This window comes from Mustela nivalis (assembly GCF_964662115.1).
Source record: "Mustela nivalis genome assembly, chromosome: 14".
In the NCBI taxonomy this organism is placed as follows: domain Eukaryota; kingdom Metazoa; phylum Chordata; class Mammalia; order Carnivora; family Mustelidae; genus Mustela; species Mustela nivalis.
The window spans coordinates 46,179,954-46,194,930 of record NC_139033.1 but is presented as its reverse complement, the minus strand read 5'-3'; the positions used below and the strand labels follow the sequence as shown (position 1 = coordinate 46,194,930).

The following is a 14,977-nucleotide window of genomic DNA, read 5'->3' as shown; positions in this document are numbered from 1 at the left end:
CCCATGAGTCCTGCTCCCTTGTTCGACATGCCGGACACACTCCCCCTTCAGTGCCGGCACTGAATCCAAACGGCCACAGATGAACGCATTTCGTCCCCCCGGTGACCTGTGTGGTGGTAGTTCAGCCTGAGTGCACCAGTGACCAGGCTTTTCCAGGCCCTGCCCCTCTCCCTTCCATTTCTCTTCAGTTCTCTGGGTCTCACCTGTGGCACCCGGCAAGGCTTCTCCTTAAATGGTGGAAAGGATCATGTACATTTTCTCAGGCTCATAAATCCCCCCGGGGCTAAAGCACTTCCTCCCGATGTTTTTCTCCATTTGCCACTGGATTTATTGGAACTGGGGGAAAGGATGCATTTCTTAGTGAGCAGACGCCAAGATGACTTCTTTGTAGGGTGTGGTTGGTAATAATTTAATTAGCCCAGCTTTTTTGGGAAAAACACGTTAATTAGTTTTCGCTTAAAATACACCATCTCGATGGCCTCTTCTTCCCCACTTCTCTCCCCTGGGTGAAGCCCCAATTTCCCATCCACACTTGGCAGCAAGTCTCAGCCTGGTTTGTTGCTGTTATTGGAAAAGAAAAACACAGAAGGTTATTTCAGTACCACACAGGATTATGACACACGCTGATGGATTCCTGTAGGTCTGGGAGACTGGGGAAGGGCAGGACGCCTCAAGTAGTCACCCACAGTGGCGTCCGGAGAATGTGAAGTTCCAGCCCACCCTTCTGGACCCCAGTCTCACTCCAGGAGGCTTTGAGAAAAGACTGCTGAAACCCAAGGTGGAGGTCAGGAGCATCTTGGTGAAGGAGTGGGCGGGAGGGCCTCCAGCCCCTCAGACGGAAGGGAAGAGGTCTCTCCAGGTGAGCCCGTCTCCCCGCTTCTTGTCCAGCCACCTGCCGCAGTTGAAGATGGTGGCCACGCCAGTGCTGGTGTTGGTGACTTCCACCTTGTCCACCAGCCAGCCCGAGTAGTAGCCGCTGCTGTCATGTTCCACTCGTACCTTGCGCAGCTCGCCCAGCTCCAGCGTCTCCAGGAAGAAGCGGTCGGTGCTGCCGCGCTCGAAGAGGTTACGCATTTTCTGCTTCAGCTCCCGCTTGCCCGTGTCCCCGTTGGCCCCAAAGATGGTCACGAAGACATTGGCATCGGTGCCTGCCCCTGGCTCATAGCCCGTCGTCACGATGACCTCATACTTGACTGGCACCAGGCTCTGGATCTTGCTGGCGAAGCTCTCAGTTGTCTTGGTGACCTCAAATACTTTGAAGTACTTCCTCTTCCTCTTCAGGGGGATGAGGGAGTCACAGTTGAAGAAGTACCTAATGGGGAGGGAGGAGGCTCTGTGGACACCGGCCGAGGCTCCCACCCTCACCCTGGGCCCCGGGTCCATACATGATTCCTTCCCCAGGTGGCAGGATATTGGGGCTGGAGATGTCTGCATTGAAATGCGAGGATGGAGCCTTTCTTATCTTAGAATTCACAGTGAGTGGCTTCTCTATCCTTGTAGTTGCTCCTTGATTCTTTTACCCTGCCCTCTCTATATTCCACGTGTGATCCACCAGCAAATAGCATTGACCCCGTCTTTAAGATAGGTCCAGAATCAGCCACTTGAAAAAGTGTGCGTTGGCTCACTATCTGCTCTGCTGTCCCTCTGGTCCAAGTCACCAGCACCTCCCCCTCAAGACAGATCAGACCCCCAGCTGGTCTCTCTGTTTCCTGCGGTCCATTCTTTGCACAGCAGCCAATTACTCTGCAGACATGTAAGCCCAAGAATGTAATTCCTCTGCTCAGAACCCTCTAATGGCTTTTAGGTTAAGTAAAACCCACCTCCAAGACCCTTTGAGACTAGACCCTCTGCCTGGTGTTTGCCTTTCTGACCCGGCCGCTGGCCTTCTCTAAGCTCACTCCACAGCAGCCAGGCGGTCCCCTTGCTCTTTCAAAGGGACTGATGAATATTTCTACCCAGTTTTGTCACCTTCAGAGACAGCTGTTGGATCCAGAGTGACAGTCCCAGGCAAAGGCAAGTGGAAACGTCCCTGGGGAATGTGTGCTCCCAAATCCCTTGCACTGGGCTGAGTTGAACTATGACTGTGTGTGCATGGTCTGTAGAGTGAAAGGGGTAAGAGAAAGCCCTTATTGAAGAAACCACCATAAGCAGAAGCAAATCTAGGGACAAGAAAAATGGTCTCAGACCAAAAAGTCCCCTCTCTACCCCTACCCTACACAACGCCAATTTTAGCCTCTGGGTAATGGTAGTGAGCCCAATAATTCATCACAAAGGAAGAAGTCAGAGGGCATGGTGGGAAAATGCTGCACTGGGTCGCCCCAGCCCTGCCACCCACCACCCGTGTGACCTTGGACAAGCCAGGCCCCCTACTCCGACCTTGGTTTTCCCCTTGGCAATGCTAGAGGTTTGAACTGAACAACTGCTCTGGTTTCTTCCCACTCCCAACTGCTAGAATTTTAACAGCTTTGGAAATAAGCTCTCCTGGCACTGACTGATGACGTCAGGGAGGTAGCCCTGAGAGGGCGTGCCCAGCGTACAAAATCAGACCCCTCTTAGATCAAAATCCGTAACTGCAAAAAGAGTTGGCTTTCCTGCACGCTTCTTAAATGACAAGCCTTTGCGTTCTTGCATCTCATTAGTTCCCACAACTACCCGGAGCTGTAGGCATCATCCTCCCATTTCACAGAAGGGGAAACTAGGTCTTGGAGGAGAAAAGTCACCACCTAAGGAAAGCCAGAACAGGGCCCGGGACCCAGTCTTCCTAGCCAGCCGAGGAGCCTGCCACTGAAAGACACGGGGAGGAATTCCTTGTTCTGCTTCAAGATCTCTCTTCCTCCGGTTACCACTTGATAAATGCGGATTGTTGTTACATGTCACATTTTCTTAGAGGGGATATAACTTCATTCTTTGTTTAGACATTCTTTAAAAATGTATTTCTTTATGCAAATCCTCACTGATATACATAATTCTATATAAATGCACAGATCATGTGATCACATGCGTGTTTTTCTAAATGCACTCTTTTTCTTCTTTTTGCTTGGCTCTCTCTCCTTTTTCCCTCCTTCCTTTCCACTTCAGCATCCCACCTTTACCTCAGATAACCCATGTAACAGTTGCGGGTGTATCTTGCCAAATTTCCTTCCATTTCACCCAATCCTGCACAGACCCACATAGACACAGACATATGCGGGACGTCAGTGTTCCCTTTACAAAATGGCATCGTATAATATGTGTTTTCCCATATCTTACTTTTCCTGGGAATTGCTCCAAGTCATCTGGTACATATTTAATTCATTATTTTTAATGGCTGAAAAATATTCCCTGGTATAGCTATAAGGAAAAGATTTCTAATAGATATAATTAAGATCACCCAAAAGGTGGGACCCTAGGGCTTTGTGGAGTTAAGATTCTAGATGTGGAAGGACACAATCCAGGCTTTTCCCACTGGAAATGAGGATAGGGTCATCAGAAAGAATAAAGGCAAAAGCAAAGAAAAACAAATGAAAAGAAATTAAATATATTTGAAAAACATGTAAATATGATCACGCTTCTGTGAACAGTGTGTAATTTGAATTTTTATAATGACTTTATTTTTTGAAAAGATTTATTTATTTATTTATTTGAAAGAGAGATACAGAGAATGCACAAGGAGGCAGAGCGGCAGGCAGAGGGAGAGGGAGAAGCAGGCTCCCCACTGAGCAGGGAGCCTAATGTGGGGCTCTATCGCAGGACCCTGGGATCATGACCTGAACCCAAGGAACCCACTCAACCGACTGAGCCACCCAGGTGCCCCATGACTGTAGATTTTATTTATTAGAGAGAGAGAGCACACACGAGCAAGGAGGGGTAGGGACAGATGGAGAGTGAGAAGCAGACCCCATGCTGAGCAGGGAGCCCGACTGGGGACTCAATCCCAGGACCCTGGGACCACAGCCTGAGCTGAAGGCAGACGCTTAACCAACGGAGCCACTCAGGTGCCCCAAAGACTTATTTATTTATTTGAGGTTGGGGAGGAGTTGGGGAGGTAGAGAAACTCAAGTAGACTCCATGCTGAGCTTGGAGCCCAACGTGGGGCTCAATCCCACGACCTTGAAATTATGACCCGAGCAGAAACCAAGAGTCTAACATTCAACAGACTGTGCCACCAGGGCACCCCAATAGGATTCTGTGTTATATATGATATTGGGCTAAAACAATAGTTATTTTTGGTTAAAAAAAAAAAAGAAAGAAAAGAAAAGTCCCTGTGTGGGTCCTCGCACCAAAATCCTGAGGATCTTAGTGGTGAAGGAGGACTGGTTAGAAGGAGGAGTCAGAACTGGAAACGGTTAGAAAGGAAATTTTGAGATTACTGTGTTTATGGGAGATTGAGATTAAACTCTTTTGTAATTCACGGAAGCCCAGCTATTAACGGGACCGCGGACGCAGACACATCGTCCCTCAGGAACCACAGGCTTGTGCCCTGCCCACGCCGGCAGGAGTACGACCTGTGAGAGTGTCCTGAGTTGGGGTCCCTGTCAGCCACCCCCAGCACCAGACGCCAGGGAACATCCAGCTCTCTTCCCAGAAGGGGACAGCGAGCACAGGGAGGTGATGGGAAACTGCCTGTGGCCAAACAGCCGACCAGATGACAGCCCTAGTGTCGGGGTCTGGGCCCCCTGCACCTCCCTTCCCATTGGGAAGGTCCCCCACCCCATGGACATCCTTCCTACCCCTCCAGCCCTGGTGACATTGTGACAAAAGTCTACAACTCTTGAGAGTGTAGGAATGGCAGTTTCTTTCCACTGGAAGAGAAATCCTGTAACTTGGCTCCCTGGACTGTGGGGTAGGAAGTTCATGGGCTGAGCCCATGTTCTTCCCTTCCTTCTGAGACTGGAAGGTGCTGGGTGGCGCTGAGATTTTGGGCTCCCTCTCTCACAGCCAACATTGTTGGTTTAAATCAACAGGGACGATTTCATTTTATTATCGCATTGCATGATATTGTCTTGTCTGGTTTGGTCTGTTTTGGGGGTCTGCAGAGGTGTGGCGTGCGCAGCCATACTCCATGTGGCTGGCGGGATGTACCAGGTGACAGAAGGGGCTCTGACCTGGCCTGGGCTTGCTGGGTGAGTCGGGAACTCGTCTGGGCCTTCCATGTCCCTGTTCTCCAGTACCCATCAGTGCCGCTCCAAGCAACCGCACCCAGAACTCTGGCAGGATTTATTGCACCTGCTGTTTTTTCTCTAAAATAACAATGGCTCACAGTGCAGCCTGAAAGGGACTCAATTATGTCCCAGCTCCAAATTCCTACATTGCAGCCCTAACCCCCAGTGTATGGCATTTGGATGGGATCTGGGAGGTGAGTAGGTTTAGATGAGGTCTAGGATGGGGCCCCTTGAGGGAGTAGTGCCCTTATAAGAAGAGGAAGAGACACCTGCGTTTTCCCTTTCTCTCTCGCTCTTGCTCTCACTCTGTCTGCTGCAATGACACAGCAATCCAGGAAGAGAGACCTCGTCAGGACCCAGCCAGGCTGGTACTCTGACTTCCCATGTCCAGCCTCCCAAATGGTGAGAAACGGGTGTCTGCTCTTGGAGGCACCCAGTCTGTGGTCTTTTGGTGCTGCAGCCTGAGCAGGTTAAGACCGAAGCTTTGAAGTCAGAACACTTTCCTGGCGGATTCCCAAAGGGGAAGCAGCTTGGTCTGAGGGAGCCAATCCCAGGATGTCTGCCTGCTGCAGGGGGTGGTGGGGGACACAGGCACACATGGCTCTGAGAAGCTTGGGCTTCTGGAAGCTGGAGCCTAGAGGCCGAGCCTACACCTGGCTGCTGCTTCTGTCCGCTGCACTCACCGGGAAGGCATGGCCATGGGCAGGTCACCGGGAAGGCATAGCCATGAGCAGGTCACCAGGAAGGCATGGCCACGGGCAGGGTCTGTGCCAGGAGGGGTGGGCCACAGTTCTTGGCGGGGGCCCAGCAAGCAGGCTGGCCCTGTGAGTTGTGCACCTCGCCTGTCACTCACTCCCCAGGCCTAGCCTCCCAGAGGCAAGCACTGCCCCCGGCGGCATCTCTTTCCTCCCCTCCTGGTGCCTCCAACACTGTCCTTCCTGCCTTCGAGGGCCTCTGGGCTCTTTCTGGCATCCAATGTGGTAACTAAGTGGTTTTAATTAGAAAAACTGATGGCTGTGGACTGTTACCCAGGTAACTAAAACCCTTAATCCTCCAGAAACACTCCAGAAGGCCCTGGAGGGTGGGGGTAGGGGGATGCAAAAGCTCCTTATCCAGAGTCCTCAGAGGCAGGTGGGCCATGGGGTGACTCCAGCTGGTCTCTGGTTCCCACTCTGCCCACTGGGAGGTCCAGCTTCAAAGCTGTATTTCTTTGTCCTTGCTCGGGGAGGGGAGTGGCAGGGAAGGGAAGAGCCTGCTGCCTGGCATTGTCTGGCTCACTCCGGGGGTTTTTCCAAGGAAGCATCCCTGGATTAAAAGGCTGGAGCATCCAAGCTCATCTGCTCTAGTCCCTGTCTCTGAGGGTGGGCCTATGGCTCAGAAAGCTCCAGAACAGTATAGCTGCCTCTGCCCTTCCTGCCTTGCAAGTTTCCTGAACAAGGTGGCCTTGAAGGGGACAGCTCCCCGGGGTCTGGTGTCTTGCCTCTGCTCTAGCCCCTGTCCATCCCTGAAGAGTGAGCAGAACTTTGGGGGAGTGGGGGGGAGGTCCATCCCTGCAGAGTGAGCAGCACTTCCGGGGGGGGGGGGAGGGGCAGAGGCACAGTACATACACATTGCCGTACTCCATCTCCGTGATGGTGATGGTCTTGACATGCCAGACCAGCTCTCTCTTGGGGATGAACCGGTCCTCCCTGGCAAGGTGGCCCACGCAGAGGGAGGCAATGTCCCCCAAGAAGATGCTGTCAAACTCAAACGTGTCTGTGGTCCCCCTGAAGGAAACAAAGATAGGCCCGTAAGAGCTGCCCGTATCCACTGAAGGAGGTGAGCATTTATTGAGTGCCTACTGCATGCCAGGCACACTGGTCTGAGGAGCAGGGATGGAATGGCAACCACAGCCCGATGTCAGGCTCACGTTCTTTCAGGGGTTTTGGTCTAGTTTTGGAACAAGACAACCACAGTCATTAAAAACCCCTGCCTGGGGACGCCTGGGTGGCTCAGTGGGTTAAGCCTCTGCCTTCGGCTCAGGTCATGATCTCGGGGTCCTGGGATCGAGTGCCGCATTGGGCTCTCTGCTCAGCAGGGAGCCTGCTTCCTTCTCTCTCTGCCTGCCTCTCTGCCTCCTTGTGATCTTTGTCTGTCAAATGAATAAATAAAATCTTAAAAAAAAAAAAAAAAAAACCCTGCCTGGTCGCAGCACCAGGGGGTGGGACCATCATGAAGCAGATGGAGCCGGGAGAAGGGGGAGGCCCTGGGCCCTGGGTGTTGAGCTGGGGAGAGTGTTGGGGTTCAGAGAGCAGAGCCATGGGAGGATGGGAAGAGGCCCCCAAGGGGAAACTGACTGGGGGCTTCGGGAAGGAGGCACAGGCTTTACTTGCGGGGTAATACTGGCTTGGCTGAAGCTGGGGTTCAGCCGGGGAAGCGGCAAGGGGAGAGGCAGGGTGCGGCCATCTGTGGCAGTCCAGAGTGCCAGTGTAAGGAGCTCAGACTTCGTCCTGATGCACAGGGAGTTCGAATGAGAGCTATAGTGGGTCACAGGCGGGGGAGACTTCTGTAAGCACTTCTGGAGGGAGCGGGGAGGGGAAGGGGGCATCTGGGCGGTTCAGAGGCGGCTCTGGTATGGAGGAGGGGAGATTGTCCCGGAGTGCCTGCCAACCAGGAATGGCGAGAAGAAGTGCCTTTACCCGAAACTCCAGGCTGATTTCCCTACAGAGCATCTCAGAGGCTCTGTCCTCCCTTCCTCCCTCCAAGTAGAACTCATTTCTATGCTGTCTCTCATGATGACTCTCTTGCAATCTCATGGTTGAATGTTCTCTTTTTCCATGAGGCCATGAGCACCTGGTCTGCACGGACTTGGAGGAGGTCTGCAGTGCTCCCCGGTCCTGCTGCCATGAAGTCTCTCTTTAATTAGCTAATTACTAATTTTTGCTGTAGCTTTCTATTAACTTTTAAAAACTGAAATATATTTGACATAAGACTGTATAAACTTAAGGTGTATGTGTTAATTTCATACAGTTTTTATATTACAGCATGACTGCCATTGTAGCGATAATTAGTACCTCTAGTACATTACAGAATTAGTCTTTCTTTTTAATGGTTGACATAATTAAACTCTCATCTAGTAGCCTCTCTTGGAGTGGCAATCCCCTCCTTTCCCTTTTATAAGGGAAACTCCTCGGTCCTGACGAGTTTGCACAGGGCTGGCACACAGTAGGTGATCGGTAAGTGCAGTGTAGGCCCATTTGTATACTTATGGCGCCTACCAAGGGGATTGATTTTGGGGGTCCCTCTCTGACCCACCCCACCCACCATCACTCCGTTGTGGGAACCCCTCTTCTTACTTCCTAAAGGCCCGTTGTCGGGAAGAATTTTCCACGAGGAACTCTTTGGATCGGTTCTTCCGGCCTTCGAGGATGAGCCAGACGTTCTCCCTGGTTTCACCTCCGTTGCCTGTTTCAATGACGATCTCGTAGGCTGCGGTGAAGAAGGTGGGAGAGGGTCAGCTAGGGAAGCACCCCCCCCCCCCCCCCCCCCCGCCCCGTGGCTTCCAGGTCCACCCTCTGATCTTAGACCACAGCCAGGGGGCAGGATGGAGTCTCCGCAAAGAGGTACTACCAGGAGAGTCTGCCCTCCCCTCTCCGCCCCCAACCCGGGCTACTGTTAGAACCTCTTCCAGTTAGAGAACAACAGCTTTGCCCTGCTGGGCGGGAAGCCCCAGCAAGCAGTGGGGGAAGATGAGTTTGGGAGAGGTGCTGGGGCCTGGTTCTCAGGGATGGACAGCCCCCAAGAGGTAAAATGGAGATCATGTGCAGAGAGAAGAGGACAGGGAAGGGTGGGCAGGCCAGACTCCAGGAGAGCTTTGAAGTTTGTACACAAGTGCCAGGTCCTGCCCGGTCTCAGTTCTCACTCCGGTGCCCTCCTCCCCTGCACTGCCCTCGAGCGCGTCAGCATGCACTCAGTGATATTTGTTATGAGGCTGCCAAGCGTCAGGATGCAGCTAGATTCTGGGGGACACTGGAACTGCCTCTACAGCCCCAGACACACACTGACTACCATAGCCCCCAGACGGAGTGTGCTACCCTGGCAACCCTGCAGCAAAGGGCTGAGGGAGCTCAGGGTGAGAGGAAAAATCAGTTGCCCATTAACTCTCCAACACCATCTTCTCGTATTTTCTTCCTTGCTCCCTCCATGCACTCTGCCTCCGTGCTGTCCCTGGAGCCCTGGGCGGTGCCCTTGCTCCCTGCACAGCAGTGCTGCCCCCCAACCCCTTGTTCTCTTCACTCCCACTCACTAGGCTCAGCCTTCACCTTGTCCTTGCTCATGAAGTCTGCCCCAGCCCCTCAAGATTGCAACCCTATGCACCCAGCACTCCTGGCCTGCCTTCAGGGGCTCCACATTTTTCTCTTCTTTTTATGACCTGTTACCTAGGAACATGCTGTGTAGTTTGCTTATGATTTTACCGTTCATTGTACTCCCCATCCCATCTGAATGTAAGCTCCATGAGGGCAGGGGGAGGTCTTTGTTTCACTTACTGATAGATCCCAAGTGCCCAGAACAGTGCCGGGCACACAGGCACTCCATACATATTTGAGCAAATGAATGAATGATCCCGCCACAGGAAGCCTCACGAAGGAGGCAGCATTTGAGCTCGTGCTCAAAGAAGAGTGATGATGACCATTGGCAGAAAATGAAAGGAGGTTCTAGGCGGAGGGAGGAGCACAAGCAAAGACTGAGGAGGTGAGGAGGGCTGGGAGTTCACGTGAGCCAGCAATCCCTCCCCAGGGACCAGGCCAGAGATGGAGATTTCCAGAGTGTCCCTTGTGCATGTGGCTCTTGGAGCAGTAAAGGAATCAGAAGGTTTGGGATTCTGGATGCAAAGGACAGCTGTTTCTGCACCTTTCTCCCAGAGATGTGATATGGACAATGGAGAAAAGGCATGGCTGTGCCTACAGCTCGGTGTAATGTTAGCCCTTCTGCCCTTGTGACTTCTCTCAAGGAGAGCGTCAGCTGTTGAGATGAGGGAAATGAATCTGGACAAACAGGCAGGTAGCCAGTGATAGAGGAGGAAAGCCACAGAGAGCACATAGCTCCTGAAGAAGACGAGGCTCTGTGGGTCCGTACAAATCGCAGCCCAGGGCACTGAGGACCTACGATGGCTGAGCCATTGTCAGCTCCCACTGCCATTCTGCTTTCCTCACAGAGGGTGGGCTGAGTTCTGCAGACCTAACACCTGGGAGTTGCAAGTGAATCCTGGGCTTTGTTGAGGAAATGGTTTGTTGGCCCCTGGGGAGGAGGCAGGAGCGCTAGGAACCTAGAGGCTCACTAGGTGAACTCAAGTCAGAGATTCAAGAACTAATGCGGATGGAGTGCAAATGGGCCATAATCCTTTCCCGTTGGTCCTGAGGGTAAGGAAGCCAAGTAAGGTGTGTCAGCAAGGACATTTAGAAAAATTGGGAACAAATGTTGCCAATGGCATCTGTGGTCTTTTGAGAGGAAGTTTCAGTGAACATAGTCCACCCTGTTCTCTTTCCCGGTATTTCATCAATGGCTCGATAAAAATGTGGAAGGCGTGCCTCTCAAATTTGTGTATATGTGGCTGGGGGGGAGGGGAATGGACAGAGTAGCACCAGGGACCTGAAGGAATGGGGCAGGTGGGAATGGTGAACCCAGGCTAGTGGCGATCAGTGTAAGGCCCCCCTCGAGGCCAGCACACCCACAGCGCAAGCCCGGCTGGAGAGAGGAGCACAGCAGCTCCGGCACGAGTCACCAGCACGAAGGGGGCACCAGCCAAGCCACCATGGGCTCTGGGGGGCATGAGTGGAGTTCAAGTGGCAGGACAGGAGAGGGAAGAGCAACCACCCTTGAAATCTTCCTCTTGGGCATGGCATCTGCGGAGGAAGATGAGCAAGGAATTCAGGCTGTCCTGTCATGTGAGAGGTGCTGAATAAACAGGGGTTGTCCTGAGGCAGGAACCGCAGGGGCACACGATGCTGGGACAGTGGGCGCCTGGAACTCGCTGTTCCAGATCACCTTGCCCATCTCACAATGTCAGGAGGCCTCCTGCTTTGTGGTTCAGATGGCCAGTCAGCTTCTTCCCTTGGGAGACACCGTCTTCTCTTCCGCTGAAAATGTTAAGTACAGAGCTATGGGGTTGGGACTACCAGAGACCAATCTTCCCACAGTGTAGACAAAGAAGCAGAGCTGAGAGGAAGTCGAGACAGAGATGTCCTGAAGTGACTGGTGCCTCTGGAGACAACCGAGTGGAAGCCAGCTCCACCTGAGACTTCCAAGTTCTGGGAAACAACACATTTCCTCTTTGCTGGAGCCTCAAGGTGGGTTCAGGCCCAGACAACCAAGAGTCCTGACCATTCCTGAAATGCTCTGTTTGACTCCACAAGAACGGGAGCTTCGAGAACTTGAGTACGAAGATGGATTTTCTGACAGAGCTGCCTGGTAAAGCAGGGAGTCCTCCGTCCCTGGGGAGCTGTCATCAAGCTGGACTATTTCTGGCCTGGAAACTTGGTAGATAAGGCTCAAAGAGCAGCCCTAGGAGGCATCAAGGGAGGGAGAACAGGAAGGGGAAGGGCTGTAAGAGGGGGGCCCTTCTCCTGCTGGAGGATGTCCCAGTGAGGGAGATCCTTCCAGGGTTGTGTGTGTGTGCGTGCGTGAGTGGGTATGTGTACGTGCGTATGTGTATGTGTGTGCGTGCTTGTGCACACACAAACTTATAATACTACTGCTCAGCCCTTACTCTGGATTAATTGCAACAGAATCTGCGATTGGGACCCAGATGTCATTGTTCTTTAAAAGTTGCCGATGGCTTTCAGCTTTGCAGCATGCTGGAATCATCTGCAGAGGCCGGTGCTTGCAGAGGGCTGGGAGCAGCTCTGGAAGCGCTAACAAGAGTCAGAAGTAAAGGCAGAGAAGAGGGGCTGCGCCAGGTGGAGCAACTGACCCATCTGGAGACCAGCCAAGCCCAGTAAAGACGAGATAGCCTGCAGCAGAGCAGTGAGCCCTGGACTAGGAATCAGGTCACCTGGGTCCTACCAGCTGTGAATGGGCCTTAGATGTGTCGCTTCACCTCTCCGGGTTTTGTTTTCCTTACTGCCGGTATCGAGGTGAGAATTTACACCCAATCCAGCTCAGGGGGTGGGAGTGGAACCGTGAAGGCCTAACGAGAACAGAGGTGTAGAGTGCTTCCCACGTATGAGGCTCTGTTCGCGCACTGTGCGGGTGTTGGTTCTCACAAGCAGGGTACCTGGAAGCGCCCCAAGGCCACAAACACTGAGTGCCACTAGGGCAGGGTCTTGATTTCACCTACTGGTGTGTCCCAGACTTCAGCAGGGGTTGTGGCATTTGGGAGGCGCTTCGTAAACGTCTGCCAAGTGGCTAAATAAAGGTAGCTGAGGACTGGGATGTTTGGCTCCAGCTGTGTCCGAGGCTCTCCCCAGTGTGACCCTCCATCTGAGGACACAGGTATGGTCATCTGTCCCCGTGCCATACCTTGAGGGCACCATGCTGCCATCCGTGGCCTCTAAGGAAAGACAGATATCCAGGACAGCTCCTGGGCTGCCTGCCCCTGCTGTCCCATCTCCCGTCTGTAACATCCTTCCAGAACTAACCCAAGTGCTGCTCCCCTCGGCCATCTCCCTGCTAACCCAACCCCCGAAGGTCTTAGCAGCTGCTTGGCTGGAAATCTTCGAAGGAGACTCGGTGATTATACTCTGAGCCACACTAATCTCTCCTCCCCTGGAAGCCAATAGCCTGGAGGAGCCTCTATGGAAGGGGTTTAAGGCTTCCTATTGCATGAAGGGCTGACGCTTCTCCCTTTAACAAGATATGAGGCTCTAAGAGAAAGGACCGCTGCTTCTCTTTGCTGAGCACTAACTGCACACTTATTGTCCCAAAGCTTGTAGAGCTGCAGAAGGCTACAAACATGAGTGGCCCTGTCCCTGACCTCTGGAAGCTTCTAGCTGTATAGGGACACTAACCATGTGCAAAAGCTGATACAAATAAACTGGAGGTCACAGAGCGGTGTGCACCACTCACGCATCTGTCACGAAGCTGGGCAACCGGTGACTCCTCTGTCAGTGTGGGGTCTAACCTCTGAATCAGGGAGGAATCCTTGCACCATAAACCTGACCATAAACCTGACAACATCCTTTGGATGTTCCCTGGGACATAATGCTCACCATCTCTTGGAGAAGTTAAGGTCACGATTGGGTAGTTTGGATGGTGTGGCCAACATGAATGGGTGGCTTTCTACCAGAGAGCCATGCTTCCCTTCCATGGTATACAGTTTTTCCCCTGGAGGGGCTGTCCAGCCAGGGACTACATTTCCCAGGTGCCCTTGCATCTGGGTAGAACCAAATGATTAGTTCTCACCAACAGAAAGTGAGTCAATTTGTTATGAAAGTAGGGACCCATGCCTTCTCCATGCTCTTTTTCCTTTTGCAAGAACTTTGGGAGCCCTATGTTGAAAGTGGCAGAGACACAGATCAAAAGACCTTGGGTCCCTGAATCACAATGTGGAAGGTCTCCTGCCAATGACCACACTGGACGGTTTATCACATGAGTAGAAATACATTTTGGTTTGTTAAGCCATTGAGATTTGGGGGTTCACCTCTTACTACAGTTAGCATTACCTTAAAAACTGAGGTTAAAAAAATCCTTTCTTTACACTGGGCTCTGCCTTTGGTAAGACCTTGTATCTGCTGAACCCAGACTACAGGCATCTGTAATAAAGGAACATCTCCCTAGTCCTGGGATGGCCATCCACTTGGGGGATCAATTACTTTTCCCTTTAAATATCCCCTGCGGATCTAAGAAAGAGGCTGCAGGAGAGGCTGGCTCCTCCTACACATTCTGTTTCCAGAAGTCTTGATTTGTCAGCTGTTGCCACGGGCCCCAGTTGTATGGAGCCCATGATACAAAAATAAACCAGAGACAGAGCTTCCCACTCAAGTGCCCAGCCCAGCCCTCAGGGCAGGGTGAGCTTGTCCCCTGTGGTTTTCTGGCTACCTAATTAGTGTCTGTGATTGGGGCCAAGATCTGGGACCAATGTCTTGGCTGATCCAAGTTCGCCAAGGAATATTTAGGGTATTTATTTATGTACCTTCCCAAAATTCTTTCCTTCATAGGACCTCTGAGTCCCCTCCAGCTGTAACAGTCTCTACTTCAGATTTACCGACGCCCTTCCCCACCCCCTCCTGAGCCACCTCCCATCTAACACTGAAGACTCAGCCCACGAGTCACACCTGCCCCCCACGTACTGGTCTCCTCCAGCTCATCACGGATCTCATTGTTGGCACAGGCAAAGTCACGGAGCGTCTGCCTGTCTCCCTCACTCCTGGAGAGCCAGCAGTCACACTGGAAGCGGAAGGTCTCATCACGCGAGTTGTCCTTCACGTCAATGTAGCTCAGGTGCCAGCCAGGAAAGATCCCTGTGGAAAAGACTTCGGTGGGGACCAGGAGCTGAACACGCTGTCTCGCTTTCAGCTGTCTGCTGCCCCCTGCCCACTGCCCGTGAGGCCCCACACGAGTTCTCTGTCCTCTCTCGGCCTGGCTTTCTTTGTTGAGGGAATGAGGACATGGGCTAGATGGTCCCTGAGGGCTCCTCTAGCCCAGGGCGGGTAATGCTCTTTGCAAAATCCTTAGTCTGGGGGTCATGAGCCCTTAGAAGATCTGTGTATGGGAATGAAGCAGTCTAGCGGCTGGGAGAAATTGTGCTGTGATTACATGTTTCACCAGGGAGAGAGCTCATAACTTCCACCAGGTTCACAATGGGGGCCACTGACTTCTGGGGAGTTCACACAGCTGAAGGACAAATCCTATTACTTCCT

General features: G+C 52.5%; 1 protein-coding gene across 1 annotated transcript in view; it reads right to left on the bottom strand.

Moving 5' to 3' along the window:
• Positions 1-467: 467 nt before the first annotated feature.
• Positions 468-14,977, bottom strand: part of LOXHD1 (lipoxygenase homology PLAT domains 1) — a gene marked incomplete at its 5' end in the record, with an annotated part of 60,360 nt that continues 45,850 nt past the window's right edge. The window contains 5 exons of the mRNA XM_082699296.1: positions 468-561; positions 893-1,312; positions 6,749-6,907; positions 8,477-8,609; positions 14,408-14,578. Of these exons, the coding sequence (XP_082555422.1) occupies positions 546-561; positions 893-1,312; positions 6,749-6,907; positions 8,477-8,609; positions 14,408-14,578 (899 nt within the window). The 3' untranslated portion in view covers positions 468-545. The remainder of the gene's footprint in view (positions 562-892; positions 1,313-6,748; positions 6,908-8,476; positions 8,610-14,407; positions 14,579-14,977) is intronic.